The sequence below is a fragment of the Sorex fumeus genome, unplaced genomic scaffold (assembly GCF_029834395.1).
Source record: "Sorex fumeus unplaced genomic scaffold, SorFum_2.1 ptg000038l, whole genome shotgun sequence".
Lineage (NCBI taxonomy): Eukaryota > Metazoa > Chordata > Mammalia > Eulipotyphla > Soricidae > Sorex > Sorex fumeus.
This window is the reverse complement of record NW_026606095.1, coordinates 9,846,370-9,865,280: the sequence shown is the minus strand read 5'-3', so window position 1 is coordinate 9,865,280 and position 18,911 is coordinate 9,846,370. Positions and strand designations below refer to the sequence as shown.

Below are 18,911 nucleotides of genomic sequence, written 5' to 3'. Positions count from 1 at the left end.
ATGGCAGCAACCTCTCTTTTCTCACTCTCTTTCTCTTTCTTTCTCTTATTTTAGGCATTATGGTTTGCAATTCAGATGCTGAAAGGTTATCATAAATATCCTTTTCACCTGCTTTCAAGACTTAGTTTTTGTCCAGAGTGATCATTTCAACTTGTGTTGTCATAGTTAACCCTCCTCTATCTGAAGTACCATCTATCTTCCACACTATTAACCAACCAATGACCAGTTCTCTTGGCCCATTTTCCTTAGCATCGGGTATTAATAGTGTTACATATATGTATATATATATATATATCCCACAAATAAATGCAGTCATTCTATATCTGTCCCTCTCCTTCTGACTCATTTCACTCAGCACAATAATCTCCAAGTCTATCCATTTATAGGTAAATTTAATGACCTTATTTTTCCTAACAGCTGTGTAGTATTCCGTTGTGTAGATGTACATAGTATCTTTATCCATACATCTTTTCTAGGTCATTCAGGTTGTTTCCAGCTTCTGGGTACTGTGAATAGTGCTGCAATGAACATAGAAGTGCAGATGGCTTTTCTGCTATGTGTCTTTGGACTCCCAGGGTATATACCCAGAAGTTGTATTGCTGGGTCAAATGGGAGCTCAATTTCTTGTTTTGTGAGGAATGTCCATATTGTTTTCCAAAAAGGTTGTACCAGTCAGCATTCCCATCAGCAATGAATGAGAGTCCCTTTCTCCCCGTGCCAGCACTAGTTGTTCATTTACATGTGTTCCAGTCTCTGTGGTGTGAGATGATATCTCATCGTTGTTTTTATTTGTATCTCCTTGATGTTTAGTGATGAAGAGCATTTTTTCATGTTCCGTTTGGCCATTTGAATTTCTTGTTTGAGGAAGTTTCTGTTCATTTCTTCTCCCCACTTTTTCATGGGGTTGGGTGTTTTTTCCTTGTGAAGTCTACCAGTGCCTTATATATCTTTGATATTGACCCCTTATCAGATGAGTATTGGGTAAATAGTTTTTCCAATTCCATGGGCTGTCTTTGTATCTTGGTCACTGTTTCTTTTTGAGCTGCAGCAGCTTCTTAGTTTAATGAGTCCCATTTGTTAACCTTTACTTCCACTTGCTTGGCCTACAGTGTTTCATCTTTGGAGATGTCTTGAGATTCAGTGTCATGGAGGGTTTGAAATGCATTTTAGAACAATAAATTGGATTATCAATCTTTGTGGATCCTTTTACCATTAACTTAGCAAGTACATAGTTTATGCAGTTTCATTTCAACTGGCATATACCATTCTTAGTATTTACCCTGCGTGATAGGATTCAATAGTGATATAAAAGATGCAAGCTAAGAAGATAGATATTTTCACTTATCTTCTGAAAACTACTGAGGTTTTTTTTTGTGGGGAGGAGGTGGGTCACACAAGGCTGTGCTCAGGGATAACTCCTACGAGGTTTGGGAGTCCAAGTGTGGTATGGGGGATTGAACCCTGGTCAGCCATGTGCAAGACACATATCCCACACATTTAACCATTGCTCAAGACCCTATTTGTAATTTTTAATAGTAGTCATTTTTGTTTACAAGAGTGTTAATGTTCATAAGGTTTAAGAACATAGTGTTACCGTATATGCTCACTAGCAAAGTGCAAATATCTCTAAACAGAATTCCACTAGACTCCCGCTGAACACAGCCTGACTCTACCTCACCTTGGTAACATCAGTTAGAGGTCAAAGTCTAAGGATATATTTTTGTTTGACACAGTCTCTTTCTTGCTTTATTTTTTTATATATTATGTATAAATGAGATCATCTAGTATTTGTCATTCTCCTTCTGACTTAGTTTGCTGTGCATGACCCTACCCCTGGGGTTCCCTCAAATACTTGTACATATTATGACAAAGAAATGACTTCATCTGTTCTAATAACTGAGTAGAAACATATTGAAAATTCATACCATTTCTTCCTTATCTACTCATTCATTGGGCACTAAAGCTTCCAGATCATGGTTATTGTAAATAGTACTGTAATGAAAAGATGTGTATTATATTTTTGAAACAGCATTTTTTTCTTTCTCTGGAATAAGTAGCTATAATTGGAACTGCTGGATCATGTAATAATTTTATTTTTAACTTCTTGAGAAATTTCTCTACTCATTGCACTATCTTTTCAATCCTAAAGTACTTCCAAACTTTCAAGAAAGACCTACTCCAATCATTTTCAGTCTCTTTCAGAAAGATGAAGAAAAAGGAATCCTACCAAACAGTGTTTATGAGGCAAATATTGCCATGAAGCCAAATGCAAAGACAACACACACACACACACACACACACACACACACACACACACACACGGAAAACTGTAGATTTTCCTCTCTGGTGAACACAATTCTCAACAAAATGTAGTCAATTGAATCCAACAATTTATTATAAAGATCATACACCACAACCAACGATTGGGATGCAAGCATGGTTTAGTATAAGCAAGCCAATCAACATAATATGCCATATAAATATAAGGAAAAATAGAGATAATATGATTCTCTCAATAAATGCAGAGAAAACATTAGACAAGATCAAATACCTATTCGTGTTTTTTGTAAAAAAAACTCCTAACAAATTGGGCATAAAAGAAAGTTTCCAGGGAATGCCCTGCCACAGTGGCAGGGGGGGATGGGGGGGATGGGGGGAGGGATATTATCCATGGTGGTGGAAAATGGGCACTGGTGGAGGGATGGGTATTTGATCATGGTATGACCGAAATCCAAGCACAAAAATTTGTAAATCTACAACTGTACCTCATGGTGTTTCACTAATAAAAAATAAATTAAAAGAAAAAGTTTCCTCAATAGAGTTAAAAAAGACATTTACCATGAACCCACAGTTAGCAGCTTACTCAACAGAGAAAAACTGAAAACCTTTCTCTTAAGATTAGGTGAAGGACAAGGGTACCAAATTTTACCACTACTATTCAATATAGTACTGGAAGTTTTCGCCATAACAGTTAGGCAAGAAAGAAATATTGAGGACATTCATATGGGAAAATAAAAATCCATGATGTTTTGGACTCTTATATTTAGGCTACTGTAAAGAATTCACCAAAATAAAAGAAAAAAACACTCCCAATAGAGTGTTCTAATAAATAATAGACTTGTGCCTTAAACTGTCTGGCTACAAAATCAATGTACAGAAATCCATAACTTTTCTATATGCAAATAATGACTAAAGAGGAAAAAAATTTGAATAACTTAATTTCTCTCTCTGCTCTCTCTTCTCTCTCTCTCCCTCTCTCTCTTCTCTCTCTTTCTCTTCTTGCCACATGTTGAGGGAGGAATTGGGTCTAAAAGCATACCATGTAAGAACCCGGAGCAGTGCTAGAGTCCTGTCATTTCCTTGTTGTTTTTCATGTCTACTCATTTACTCAATATATATATATATATATATGCTGGAGCGATAGCACAGAGGGTAGGGCATTTGCCTTACAAGTGGCCAACATGACCAACCAGAGTTCGATTCCTCCGCCCCTCTTGGAGAGCCCGGCAAGCTACCGAGAATATCTCGCCCACAAGGCAGAGCCTGGCCAAGCTACCCGTGATGTATTCTATATGCCAAACACAGTAACAACAAGTCTCATGATGGAGACGTTACTGGGCCCGCTCGAGCAAATAGATGAACAATGGGAGGACAGTGATATATGTATATATAATATATATGTTTAATTTTTTTTGCTATACTTTTTTTCTTATGCTACCAACTGATTATTCTTCATTTCAAGTGAAACCAGAGACAGTATTGTCCTTTATAATTAGTTTTACACCCATCATTAGCAATTTTCTTACAAGATTATCAGCTGTGTCACCAAGGAGTCTTTGGAGAGGATACCCAGGAACAAATGTCTTTCTTATTGGTGGCTGAATTCACAAAGAACAGCCTGGCCTGCTGCCCTAGCAGGACCCTATTATCCAGAAGCAAAACACTGCATATTGTATGCAATAATTTCTTAAACTTTTGTGCTATTTCTTTCTTGCTTATTTTTAATTACATAGGTAATTCACATTTTGCTGAAAGACACTTTAAAAGTATGAAAAAATTAAAGATAAAAATTAAAGCTATAATCTGTCACCCACATCTAACAATGATTCATTTCGCTGATTACTTTTAATTCTGTTCTCTATTACAGTTTCAGGTAAAACAGATCATAATAATGAATGCCTAATTTTACATTTATTTTTTCAAAAATGTGCAATTTTCTGTAGTTTTCTCTTTTCTCTTGTGTGTAAGTATTCTTTACACAGCAATTATAGTTCACTGCAATGTAAGTCCTGGTAGAGAGGTACTATTTTCATTTTAATGTCATGCATTTACATGGCTTTATCTCTGCTTGTCAAAATTAATCAGCATTTATGAATACATTGTTAAAAGAATTATAGAAGATCAAAGAGGATGGGATTATTAATGTTGGTTTTAATATGTATTTTCAAGTTATTTCTCTAAAAGTTGCTTCTATTGTTGCTTTCCTCAGTGGTAAATGAAAATGCCTCTCTCTCCACCCTTTTACAGCAAAGAATAACTAAATTTAAAACTGGTTTATTATGTTAAATAAGTATACTCTTATTTTTTATTGCTAATCATTATATTGATTCTGCAGTTGTTCTACAAGTAGTTAAGAATCTCATTATACTGATGTAGAAATAAAAGACACTTGCTTTTCAATTTTCACCACTTGATATGCTGATCCAATGAATATCTGTGTCTCCTTTAGCCTTCATACACAGAATTTGACATCAGTGGCAATGTTCTGGCTCTGATCTTCAACCAAGGCATGATCTGGTAGGCCCACTACTGGACATTTTATCCCTTACAGTCAAGTCTCCAGAATTATTATAATTTAAAAACACCACTTTGGTCTTTGAGAAAACCATAACCCATATCTCACTCAGCATTTGCTTTATAAAGTTGATGACTCTAAGTATTCACCTTTTTATGCTATAACTGTCAGTTCATGGAGGTATCTGCCTATTTTGCAGAGCACATTAAATAGTAGGAACATATATTCTATTTCGTAGACTATTTAACACTTTTATTTTTATTATTTAAAACAATTATTATTATTATTATTTGCTTTTGGGGTCACTCCCAGTGATGTAGGGCTGGAGCAATAGCACAGCAGGTAGGGCATTTGCCGTGCACACAGCTGACCCTGGTTCGAGTCCTCCGTCCCTCTTGGAGAGCCTGGCAAGCTACCAAGAGTATCCCGTCCGCACAGCAGAGCCTGGCAAGCTTCCCATGGCATATTCAATATGCCAAAAGCATTAACAAGTCTCACAATGGAGACCTTACTGGTGCCTGCTCGAGCAAATCGATGAACAATTGAAGGACAGTGCTACAGTGCAACCCAGTGATACACAGGGGTTACTCCTGGTTCATGCACTCAGGAATTACTCCTGGAGGTGTTCAGGGAACCATATGGGATGCTAAGAATCCAACCTAGATCGGTCGAGTGCAAGTCAAACACCTGACCCACTGTGCTGTTGTTCCAGCCCCCAGTTAACACTTTTACTTTTGTTATGTAACACTAGGCGAAAAGTAAAAAATAAATCATTGCTAGACAATTTGTATAGAATAAAGTAAGATCTTTCTAAGAAAGTGGTTTATAGTCCTCACAATTGAATATATTTAAAATAAAATTTTTTATTGGTTTGATTTTGGAACCACATCTGGCAATGCTTAAGGATTACTCCTGTCACTGTGCTCAGAGATCACTCTCGGTGGGGCTTGAGGAACCATATTAGAGAAAACCACAAGAATGGAGATTGAATATAGGTCAGTCACATGCAAGGCACTGTGCTACTGTCTAGCCCTTACAATACAACATATAACTGCTTTAAAAAATAATAGCTTACCATCCATGAGATCTTATGATCCCCAACATCACACAAAAGGGGGGAATAAAATATTTTTTAAAAACCCCATCTTTTATTCAAGTGAAACATGTTTTAGGAAAGTCAAGTTTAAAACGTGACCATTATCTTACAGCTTTTTTCATGGTATCATTTACACATGAGAATTATTTCTATTGGTGTGCAAAAGAGATTGTCGTTTATTTTTATAAAGTGAAAGCATTTTCACCGCAAACCCTGACAGGTTAAGGGGACGTGATATATTAGAAAACATTTTTTAGTTTAAAAATTCAATCACAACACACAATTTATCAGAGAACCATGTGTCTCATAAATCTGTCACTCCTTACTAGGAATATCCAATCCACAAGTGGTTAAATTGATTATTTTTTTCCTACTGACTTGTCTAATATAATACTGTGGTGACTCCTCACCCATTCTTACATCAGCATACATATTAGTAATTATACTAGGTTTTCCCACAAGCTTCACATACTATTTAAGTCATTCTGTCACAGATACTCTGGGTCATCAAGCATTTATAAGATTGGTCCCTTATTAAAAGTGCCCAAGTCATCTTGTTTCAGTAATACAAAGGTTTCCACCAAGAGTTCCATCTTTTTTTTTGTAATTTTTATTAGTGAAACACCATGAGATACAGTTGTAGACTTACAAATTTTTGTGCTTGGGTTTCAGTTATACAATGATCGAGTACCCATCCTTCCACCAGTGCCCATTCTCCACCACCACTGATCCCAGTAAGCTTCCCACCTCCCATCCCCCCACTCCACCCTGTCTCTGTGGCAGGGCATTCCCTTTTGTTCTCTCTCTCCTTTTGGGTGTTGTGGTTTGCAAAAGAGGCATCGAGTGGCAGTCATGTTCACTCTATAGTCTACTTTCAGCATGCATCTCCCATCCTGGGCAGATCTTCCCAACACCCTTTATTTGGTGCTCCCTTCTCTATCTGAGTTGCCTTTTCCCTTAGCGTGTGCAGCTGGTCTCCAAGCCATGGAGTAAACCTCCTGATACTTATCTCAGCTATTCTTGGGTGTTAGTCTCCTATTTTGTTATTTTATGTTTCCCAGATGTCCTATCAAATTTCCACCTCAGTAGGATGAAAAGGACGAGGAGAAAGAAAAAAAAAGAAAGATCCTTTCAATACTTTTAAAACAAGTATGTTTAAAATAAAATTTCTGCCCCTTTGCTTTCTCTTTTAGTTCTTTTTTTTAAATTTTGTTCTTTTGTTTTTGGGTTATACTGGCACTGTGCTCAGTCATCATTTCTGGTGGGCTCAGCAGACTATGCAAAGGGATACAACCCACGTCATCTACAGACAAGGCAAGAGTATTACCTGCAATTTTTCTGGCCCCTCAATCCCCTTGCTTTGTAAGTTTTTCTTCTTCTAGCTCATTAAGGAAAATAATCCATCATTTATTCTCCAAGCTAGGAAGAAAGTCATGGCAACCTAATGAGTGATGACCAATAGAAATGATCAATTTCACTGGTCTGAATTTTTCATTTTCTGGAGGGCCTTGTGCTGCTTTGGAGAAAAATAGCTGTTAGTGGGAAAATGAGGAACCAGTACTTTCTATCAGCCATAAACTCCCTGACTCTTACTCAATGTGCCATAAACCTTGAAGGCTCTGTGGGTGTTACTTGATTACCACACAGATGTCCTGTGTCTACTTCTTTGTCTTTTTTTGAAGAGGGTAGGGTGGGGGCTACACTTGGTTATGCTCAGAGATATTTCCTTGCTCTGTGCTCGGGGGATCTCTCTTGAAATTTCTCAGGGAATTATGTGGTGCCAGGGATCAAATCCAGGCCAATTGCATGCAAGGCATGTACCTCACCTCTGGCATAATCTCTCTATGCCCAGTGAAGATTATTTTTGCTGATAGTATTACAGTCATATATTTATTGGTAAGCACTATAGCATTGTCCTCCCATTGTTCATCAATTTGCTCGAGCGGGCACCAGTAACGTCTCCATTGTGAGACTCGTGACTGTTTTGGGCATATTGAATATGCCATGGGGAGCTTTCCAGGCTCTGTCATGCGGGCAGGATACTCTCAGTAGCTTGTGGGGCTCTCCGAGAGGGACGGAGGAATCAAACCTGGGTTGGCCGTGTGCAAGGCAAACACCCTACCCGTTGTGCTATCACTCCAGCCCCATATATTGGCAAAATAATTTTAATTATGAATTGACTGATGGTCAATAAACCTTTTCTTACATACTTTTTTTACATACATACTTTTAAAAATAAAAAATAGATCTTTGTCATTATAAATAAATTATATATTTAGTCTATGTATAAATATAAATAAATATAAATATTAAATATAAATTAAAATGCTTTAAAAATAGAAAACATAGACCTTTGTAATTATGTATTTTAAAGTATAGTTATAATTTTATAGTTACACTTTTAAAACACATTACATTTCTACTCCATTATAGCAGGATGTATGTCTGAGAACACACGATAAGGGAAATGGGTTAAAAGATTTCCCAAGATTGTCTCATTGTGGACACTCCCGTCAGTTTTTTCTCTGTTTGATTCCTCATATTCTCAACTGATCATTTGTGAATAATTCCCCTCATGTGGACCATGTCACTGGCATAGAAAGGAATGGAAAAGAGATAATTTCCTTTGATCATCTTGGAAGATAAGTGTTTTATTTGACTAATGCCTTACAGTCATCTTTAACTGACATGAGTGGTTTGTCTGGATGAGGAACTGGATGAATAGAGCTAATTAGTGAGTCACAAGAAAAGAAAGGAGGAGAATTAAGGTTCATATATAAGTATACCAGGATCTATTTTTGTTTTAAAATACGTTTTTTGGATCTTTTGTTCAAAATGCCAAGGTGATAATCTATTTTGAAATTTATTTACCTACTCACACAATAGACTACATATAAGTGTACGCATAATATGTTTATGCATCTGGAAGACAAGCAAAGCACATATTTTATTGCAAATATGTATGGCTTTCTGCAGATCTAATTCTTGAATTATGCACAGATTGTGTCCTAAAATGTACTAGACCAAGCAGCAATGAAACAAATCTCCTAAATATTAGTGGTTTACAATATTTCAAGGCTACCTTAAGTGTAGAGTTCAAGTTGACCTCATGGATCTATTTGGAACATCCATTAGTTCAAGTTGCAGGAGAGAACCAAAAAATCTGAGTCCTTAAAGTTTCCACACCTAGAGTGAGGCATCTCATTTTTATTTCTGTTTTGCTGGTCGGAACAGCACATATGACTAATTCTGAGTAGCAGAATCCCAAATCCCATTATTTTGCTAATACTGAAATTTGGGGATATTATCTGCTGCTTGTATTTCCAACCCTTCAGCTGTGACTTTTATTTTCTTGTGTTTTGGGGTTTCTAGAATTTCTTTTGCTATACCATTACCGAGATGCATAGTCTTATTGCAAAGCCTAGCCCTTTATATTATTAATTAAAATATAAGCCTTACATCTCAAAGAACTGTTAAATTCATAGCAAAGTTGAGTGGAAATTGCATTTGTGACAATTGATGAATTCACAGGTAAAATCGCTATCACTCAAATTTCATATCAGTATTTTTCAGAGTTTAACTTCCTTGGAATCCTCTGAGCCAATCCGCGTGTTAAAACATTTAGATGTACATTTGCAGAATCCTGCCAAAAAGACAGAACAAATTGGATCTCTTGACGGATTGGTATATTTCATAGAAATGGGGTTGTATAAGCTCAATTAGAATAGAAACAAATATGTTCATGCAACTTACCACCCTCCCCGCTAATAAACCAAATTTACATTTGGATTGCTTAAAGCAATTACTCTTGATATCAAAAAATTATAAAATGTTATTTATAACTATAGTTGATGAGTAAATCATTAAATTGGGGTGGTTTAAGAGGTAAGACTTTGTTTATACCTCCAATATTAGTTTACAACTAAACTTTTTTTGGTTTTGGGCTAATAACTTTCAATTAACCTAGGTAATGAGAACATAATGAACTTTCCTATCAAGGAAAATTGAAATTAATTTTCTTTGTTCAGACAACCAGCTTAGAGAAGCAAAAGAAATTGCACCTAATTGGTTCTAGTATGCAGCAGGTTTTAAAATGCTCTTCGAAAGTCAGACGCACAATGCTGTGGATTTCCATGACAAGTTAAAGTAGGAAAATAAATATATAACCTACATTAAATGGATGCATTAAATTTTCATTTAAAAAACACATGAAGCTTGCTAGAGATTATCAATAAAACATAGTATATTAGACACAAATACCTTATTCCCATCAACTCCAAAATAATTTTAGCAGCCACAAAGAGAAAATAACATTAAAGAAAAACTTAAACTCATTTTCTTTTTCATTAAATAAAAATTATTAGCGAGGACAAAGATAAAGATAAAAAATACATTTAATAAAATTTGCGGTTTCAATGGTCAAATTACTTTTAAAACTCAGATATAAATTAATCAGTGTTAAGAACATTAAGGGAACTGAAGTTTATTTTGAAAATTGAAGGAAATATAATATACTATTGATTATATTTGAAATTTACTAATGATAAAAGATGACGTTAGCGAATAGCATATTTTCATGGAAGAATCATGTATGCAATCCATATGATGATGGGGTAGTGGTAAAATATGCATTGTAGATGGAAAAGGATTGGTCGACTGTACTTATAAAAATAGTTTGCATGAGGAGCTGGTGTGATAGTGAAAGGGTTAAGGTTTTGTCTTATCCTCAGTGGACCCCAATTCAATCCCCAGTACCACATATAATCTCCTGAACTCTACCAAGAATAACTATTGAGCACAGAGCCAAAATAAGTTCCGAACACCACTGTTTTTTTTCTGTTTGCCCCAAGAAAAATAAAAATAAAAAATAAATTTGGGTTGTAGGCCAGAGTTATAGCACAGATGTTAGGGTTTTTGCTTTGCCCACTGATGACCCAGGTTCAATCCCCAGCATCCCACGTGGTCCCTTGAGCACTGCCAGCAGTAATTGCTGATTGCAGATCCAAGAGTAACCCCTGAGCATCACTGGGTATGACGCAAAAACAAAACCTCCCAGCAGTAATTGCTGATTGCAGATCCAAGAGTAACCCCTGAGCATCATTGGGTGTGTCTCAAAAGCAAAAACAAAAATTTGGAACTGATAGCAACACATTTTTCACTTTTGGTAAAGAAACTATTGTGTTGTGTGACTCTGTTAAGGGGAGAAGGCTTACATTGAACAGAAGTCTGTTTTTCTTTTTAGGATGGGCTCCTTCTTTGCTCCCAGCCTCCCAGGAATCAACATCCTTCGACTCCACACATCCATGTATTTCCAATGCTGGGCTGTTATGTGTTGCAACGTTCCTGAGGCCAGAGTCTTCAAAGCTTCTAGATCGAACAATTTCTACTTGGGCATGCTCTTGCTCATCCTCTTTCTGTCCACCATGCCCGTGTTGTACATGATTGTCTCCCTCCCTCCATCATTTGATTGTGGTCCCTTCAGGTTCGTACATTTGAAATTCCAGCTGGGCATAGTTTTCTTTCAGGCATGGAGATGGGGATGGTAGTTCACTGTGGATGCTGTTTTTTCTTCTGAACTTTGGCATTTTAGTTCATATGGATGAATTACTTAGAATATCCACATTCTTTATGAGACACAGAGACTCTTGGGGAATATTCCATCTATTTCTTTGTTTGGAAATCATGAAAAGGAAAAATAACTGTTCCAAATTCAGCCTAGGCAAAATCACAAATCACAAATCATCCTGTTATTCGTTGATTGCCTCGAGCAGGCCCCAGTAACGTCTCCTTCATCCTAGCCCTGAGATTATATTCAAGGCTCTTTAGGAGAATGAGACCCATCATTGTTACTGGTATTTGGCATATTGGGTGTGCCACCGGGAGTTTGCCAGACTCTGCCGTGTATTGGCAAAATATTGGCTTAAATAAATTTGAACTATTTCCATATAAGTAGATAACAATAAGCTGCTTTGATAATGTCAGTCTGGACAGAAACGTTTTTTGGAATTAAAACTGTCACTGATATCTAGACATCAGAAATGATTGCTACTTTTCATGCAGATGACCAAATTGAAAATGAAAATAAGAAATAAAATATGCTTCCTACTTTTACTATTAGCAAATGAGATAATCATTAGGTAAGGATGAATATAAAGAACACATGATTTATAATCCCCAAAGCTATCTATATACTAGCACATGTTAAAGATGTCTCTCATGGTTTCTTTTTTTCTCCAAAGAAGAAAGATAAATCATTATGTCAATATTAGTCAAGAAGACTTCATGATACAAATTGAAACTTTGTATCCTTATGACAGTTACCTCTATGAAACTATCAAGAAATTAAAGTTTCTAGGATCTGGGGCATTGACATTTCATTTGCTAAAGAGATTTAAGAAATGAATCTTCCACAAATCCCTCTGAGATTATCTGCATATTGGATTACAGGTCAACATGCTTTTGAGTTACTTAACCTTTGCTTTGAAGGAAACACAGATGTGAAATGCCTTGTGAATGACAAGCATGATGCAACAGCAACGTAGGACTAAGGACAGAACGTAGTGGGCTGAGTGAGTGCTTTGCATGTAGAATTCCCTTCTTGTACAGTCAGCACCACCTGATTCCCTGAGCACTGCCAGGGGTTGTCCCTAAATAGTGCCTAATTTCCCCTAAGTCACGGTTTGGAGTCTTGTTTGACTCCAAAACCAAACTAAAATCAAACAATAATGGACATCTAGAATTCCCCATTGGTGCTGTCAGAACCAAATGTTTAGAGTTGTCCACAGAGAAGTATAATGAGTTATTTCTATGCTAACAGTAGCCTGAGGGTTTTTCTTTTCCCCGACCAAAAGAGAAAAGAAGAAAATGTTAAACCAGCACACAGGGCAAGAACAGCTAGAGCTCCATTATAAGCAGCTAGCTGAGGATCCTACTCATTCATTGAGCCTCGGCCCACCCCAGCCCCCAAGCAAGTGGGCTGAAATAAATAATGCATACAGTGACATCTGGAGACTAACTATGAAATTGCATTCTTGAAAGAGGTACTAGTTTTAATAAACCCTTCAGAAATCCCAGGGTACACAGTTCACCAGATAACCGTTCAAAAACATTATTCGTTGCAAATCATCCACATACTCTGTGGATAAATGTTAAGTGTGTTTCAGCCTTTGAATGGAAAGCCAGCCCTTCTTAGAAAAAGATACTCAAAGAATTTAATTGTCTAATGGAAAACTTCACAATATCAAGAAACTGAGGTGTGGTTACAAAGGTGTATTTATATGATAGTATTTTTGATGCTATAGAGCTGTATAATGACTGACTAGCTTTAGTTTTTTAGTTCTAACTCCTCTTACGTTACATTACACTAAGTCTCTAGGATTTTATTCTATTTATGTTTGACAATTATGGATTACAGAACATGCTTATATATGTGTTAACATTAATGGTTTTGATGTATATAAAATTACCAAAGTTCACCATCCCCAAAGTACCCCAAGCCCTCCACCAGGTCCTTATTTAAGTCCTTGCTTGCCTTTTCTTTGGGTTCCTTTACTCCTCTCTGTAAACTTGGTTTTATAATACAGGCCAAGCGTTTGTCATCTTTTGGTACCATTGAATGACAATGATTTTATAAAAAAAATAAATTATCATTATGTATTAAGGCATAGGCAATTTTTACGAAACATTTTCTAATTGGCAAGCTTAGGCTTAAAAATTACATATTTTTATCTTAATATCAATTCAAATTTGATATTTTGCCCTGGCACCGTGTAATCCCATCAACGGCCAAGACCCAGAGACTATAAAACCCAGATCCCAGAGGCATACAGCCGCATTTGCGGCCACGCGACATCTTATCATCTCATTCCTACTTTGGACAAGCTGGCATGCTACCGAATGTAACCTGCCCACACGGCAGAGTCTGGCAAACTCCCCGTGGCATACCCAATATGCCAAATACCAGTAACAATGATGGGTCTCATTCTCTTACTCCTGAAAGAGCCTTGAATATGGCACTTTTTAAAAGATCTCAGGGCTAGGATGAAGGAGATATTACTGGTGCCTGCTCGAGGCAATCGATGAACAATAGGATGGTCCTGATCGTGATCAATTCAAATTTAGATAAACTATTTTTCTGTAACTTCTTTCATCTTGCATATAAAAGAATATATGCTTTCTAAATTTGTTCGAACCAATTGTTCTACCCCATTTCCTGTTACCTGATATTTTTCCTGTGCCCCCTTCATAGTAACTGTGAACTTACAGATTCTTTAGATTCTCACTAATCTCCTTGCTAATATTTGGCAATTGTATTTTTATGTATTTTCATCAAATTGCAAAGGTACTATGGGTTTGCCCTATAAAATTTGGAATTTATAGAAATATTTGAATATGAAAATTAATATTACTCATAATTTTAAAGACCTGAAATAAAAGCCCTCAGCATTTTACTTTCTGGTCTTATTTTATGCTAATTTTTAAATAGCTGAGATCACACATAATGATGTTACAGAACCGTGACAAAACATCATCTATAATGTGACACTGCTATTCCATTACTCATTTCTAGCATTCTTTGTGTGTCTAGTTTTCTTTCTCTTCCTTTTGTTGTGTGGGCAGCCACGCCTGGGGGTGTTCGGGGCTTATTTCTGGCTATGTGCTCAGACATCACTCCACATGCAGCTCAGGGGACCATGTTCACCGTTGGTGATTGAACTGGGATTGTCTGTGTGCAAGACAAGTTTTGTATTCTCTCGCCATCCATTTTCTTTCCATTTTTGCCCTCTGACAAGAGCCAACAATATGGTGCTTGGAGACCTAGTGCCACTCTCAATGATGCTGAGATCAATTGTTCTTAATAGTGTAGGTGATTTCTAGAGAACTGGGGTGTGTTTTCTTGTCTCTCTGAACCTAGAACACATCAGAGAAATGGTAGAAAACAGTTCAGGTGGCTCAGTGTTCCATCCCAGGCCCCACACAGTCCCCTCAAGCACATTGGCTGTTTAAAAACCAACTCAGAGCACAGTAGAGCCTAGTGGGCCAGATTTGTGTGAATGAGTGAGTGCTGGTGACTTACTGTGTACTAAGAACTAAAGAATATAAAGGGTAAATTGGGCATAGTTTCAGTCTGGTGGAAAGATAATCTGGTATAAACAAAAGCTCTTGCGTAAAAAGATGTGAGTTTGTGGATTTGATTCTGTTAAACTATTATTCACATTTCCAAGAATAATTAAAAAGCCAAGTGTCGTGTTTATTTAGCCCCAAGAGAATTCTCCCACAAAGCTTAGCTGGCTAATGGGTAGACGAAGAATATTTAAATATTTAAATAGGATTAACTAATCTTTGAATGACTGCCTTTAGAAGTCTAAGGTTGCGGCTTATTTTTGAAATTTTTGACCACATGTGTATACTGGAAGAACATTTCTCATACTACTGAGAGTATCTTGCCTGCACGGCAAAGCCTGGCAACAAGTCTCACAATGTTACTGGGCCCGCTCGAGCAAATTGATGAACAACGGGGTGCCAGTGACAGAGATAATATATATGTATATATACATATATGGACAAAAGAAGGTTTGGCTGTAAAGAATTACAGCTAAACAAAAGATTCCTACGCTGAAAGAGTGCCTATACAGTGTTTGAGAAAATGTTTCAATTTTTCTGCTTGTAACCATGGTTTTCCTGTATGCCTGAAATAAACTTCTCTCTTTTGTATTCCAGTGGCAAAAATAGGATGTTCGAAGTGATTGGAGAAACACTGGAACATGATTTCCCGAGCTGGATGGCAAAAATCTTGAGACAGCTTTCTAACCCTGGGCTGGTCATCGCTGTCATTTTGGTTATGGTGTATGTGCATACTGCCTCTTAGAAAGAGACTCTCTAATGTTCTTACTGTACCTCTTTTTTTTACTTCCCTTCTTCCCTTTCATAAATTCCTCCCTCCCTTCCTCCCTCCCTCCCTCCCTCCCTTCCTTCCTTCCTTCCTTCCTCTCTTCCTTCCTCTCTTCCTTCCTCCTTTCCTCCCTCCCTTCCTTCCTTCCTTCCTTCCTTCCTTCCTTCCTTCCTTCCTTCCTTCCTTCCTTCCTTCCTCTCTTCCTTCCTCTCTTCCTTTCTCCTTTCCTCCTTTCCTTCCTCCCTCCCTCCCTCCCTCCCTCCCTCCCTCCTTCCTTCCTTCCTTCCTTCCTTCCTCTCTTCCTTCCTCTCTTCCTTCCTCCTTTCCTCCCTCCCTCCCTTCCTTCCTTCCTTCCTTCCTTCCTTCCTTCCTTCCTTCCTTCCTCTCTTCCTTCCTCTCTTCCTTCCTCCTTTCCTCCCTCCCTCCCTCCCTTCCTTCCTTCCTCCCTCCCTCCCTCCCTCCCTCCCTCCTTCCTTCCTTCCTTCCTTCCTTCCTTCCTTCCTTCCTTCCTTCCTCTCTTCCTCCCTCCTTCCTTCCTTCCTTCCTTCCTCTCTTCCTCCCTCCCTTCCTTCCTTCCTTCCTTCCTTCCTTCCTTCCTTCCTTCATTTCTTCCTCCTTTCCTCCCTCCCTCCCTCCCTCCCTCCCTCCCTCTTTCCCTCCTTCCTTCCTCCCTTCCTCCTTCCTCCCTCCCTCCCTCCCTCCCTCCCTCCTTCCTTCCTTCCTTCCTTCCTTCCTTCCTTCCTTCCTTCCTTCCTTATTCCCTCCCTCCTTCCCTCCTTTCTTTCTCCCTCTCTTCCTTCCTTCCTTCCTTCCTTCCTTGCTTCCTTCCTTCCTTCCTTCCTTCCTTCTTGTTCTTTTTAGCTACTTTTGGCTTTTCCAACTCTCACAGTCTCTCCAAGGACTAAGCTGTAACCTATCCAAATTCAGTGCTGATTACATAGTGATGAGAGGCTGAAATCATGAACCGTGTTCTGATCCTATTGGATGTAATTCATAGCCATCTGCATCTGCCTTTGTTTGCCTAGGATTATAAGATTTGTTCTCCAAGTAACGAAAATAATTATCAGTAAACAGCGAAAGCAAGGGAAACATAAATGCTAACTGCTAAATCTAATCAGCACGCTGAGCTCCCCGCTTCTTCCCTGCCCCCGACTCTTATTTCATAGAACAGATGGCCGTGAACACACAGAAATGATGAGCATCTAAGTTGATATTCCCCTTGGGGTTTCTATAGGCTTTATTTTAGGGTTAAGGGCTTAAAAGGTCTTAAAAAAAATCACCCAGTCCTTATCCAAGAAGGTCATCCACAATCTTGTGTTGTTGTATCACAAGCTTGTGTCTGTAGTAACAGCATCACAATAACGGAAAGGGTCTTGGAAAGATCAGTCAGAGATATGATCAGTCAGCTGTAGCAAAATTTGGGAGGGCTTTTATTTTCATAGTTCATTAGACTGCTCTTGGCCATCAGAGATTCATTTACATTCTACACACACACACACACACACACACGTGTGCGCGCGCACACACACACACCAACCATACACTTTCTAGGAAAAAAACTACTAAAAATGCTCTACCTCTTTATTCCAATCTCCGTGCTTCTTCTGCACAGAAATCCCGTAAACCACCTTTAGTAGTATTTTAGAAAGTGCAAAAGGTTGAAAAATTTTCAACAGTAAAATGAAAATAAAAAAAACTAGGCAATCTTAGGGAGAGAAATTCCAACATTTGACATAAATGAGCTGAGTTCTGAAAGGATTCTCATGGCTAAGGTCATGGTCACCCACTATGCCACAGAGATCAGGTGTCACTCTGCTCACTGTTATCGAGTTTGAAAAACTACTTAAATGGTTGAAATGATTTTCCCTCAGTGATCACATAGAGAAATGGTGAAAATAGGACTTCCACATTGACAACGCTGCTGGCCACATTCCACTTCTGGGTCTGCCTTGAGTGAGAGCTCATAGGCCAGAACAGCGAAGGAAACAGCCAAACAGGTGACTTCAGAATTTGGAACGTGGTGTCGTGTTATAAATGCGATTATAAATCTTTGCTGCACGTGTCAAAAAATGACATGGTTGATGTGGTGTGCTCTACCAGATCTACTCCAGAGAGATCTTAGAGTGATCTCTATTTTTCTAATTCATAGACTTCAGAGAGAACCCTGCAGATCCTGTGAGCTCTTAGAATCAGGGTCCCATAGTGGTGTATAAATGAAATCTCATTCAACACACACAATTCCATAATAATTTTGGTATTATGTTATTTGTTTATTGAGAGCCATTTGTTTGTTTAGGTGTGGGGGTCACATCCAGCTATGCTCAGGGCTTACTCCTGGTTCTGCCCTCAGGGATCATTCCTGGTGAGCTTAGGGAATCATTTGGGATGCCAGGACCAAGCCCAGGTCAGCTGTGTGTAAGGCAAGCGCCCTACCGCCTGCACAATCTCTCTGACCCTCAGAGGCATTTATTTCAAACTAAGAAGCAACCAATTCATGCAACTAATGAAGTGCTTAAAAAGCAATCTAGGGAGTATGGAAGAGGAATGAACATTGACCTTTTATCATTCACTAGCTATATATTAACTTTTAAAATTTTCACAATAACCTTAACATGTTTGCCTCATTAATCATTTTAACGAGAGCACATAGAGTATCTGCCTCAAATCACACAGCTAATAAATAGATTAAATCAGTTATTTTATGACTTTTATCAATCCCCCGGCCCCCATTTACCACTGCACACAATGAACTCAAGATTAGTTGAACCCGAGTCATTTATTAAGAATGCTCCACATACAGAGTTGTCACACTTTTCCTTTAAAAATTATCCAGTAAAATTTTAGGCTGTTTGAGTTAAAAGTGAAAACTGAAGAAGGTATATCGAGTAGACAATTAAAATGCAAAAAAAAATCTTAATTTCATAAGCCATATTGAAACCGACTGAAGTTTCAGGTTGTCCAAGACCTATATAGATGGTTTAGAAAAAAAAAATCCAGGAGAAAACGTCAAGGTCAAAGAGATGTCCTTTAAGGTTGATTGTAGTTTTGAGATTCTGATTTAAAGCACAAATTTAAGTTTATTGTTGATTTGATCCTAAGATTCTGAGATCTCATCTTCTGTTTTATTG

The 18,911-nt window shown here is 37.8% G+C and overlaps 1 protein-coding gene across 1 annotated transcript in view; it reads left to right on the top strand.

The window, feature by feature from the left end:
- Positions 1–18,911, top strand: part of TMC1 (transmembrane channel like 1) — a 158,507-nt gene that overhangs the window by 133,488 nt on the left and 6,108 nt on the right. Inside the window, exons 15-17 of the mRNA XM_056118790.1 lie at positions 4,730–4,797; positions 11,134–11,373; positions 15,612–15,737. Coding sequence (XP_055974765.1) covers positions 4,730–4,797; positions 11,134–11,373; positions 15,612–15,737 — 434 coding nt within the window. The remainder of the gene's footprint in view (positions 1–4,729; positions 4,798–11,133; positions 11,374–15,611; positions 15,738–18,911) is intronic.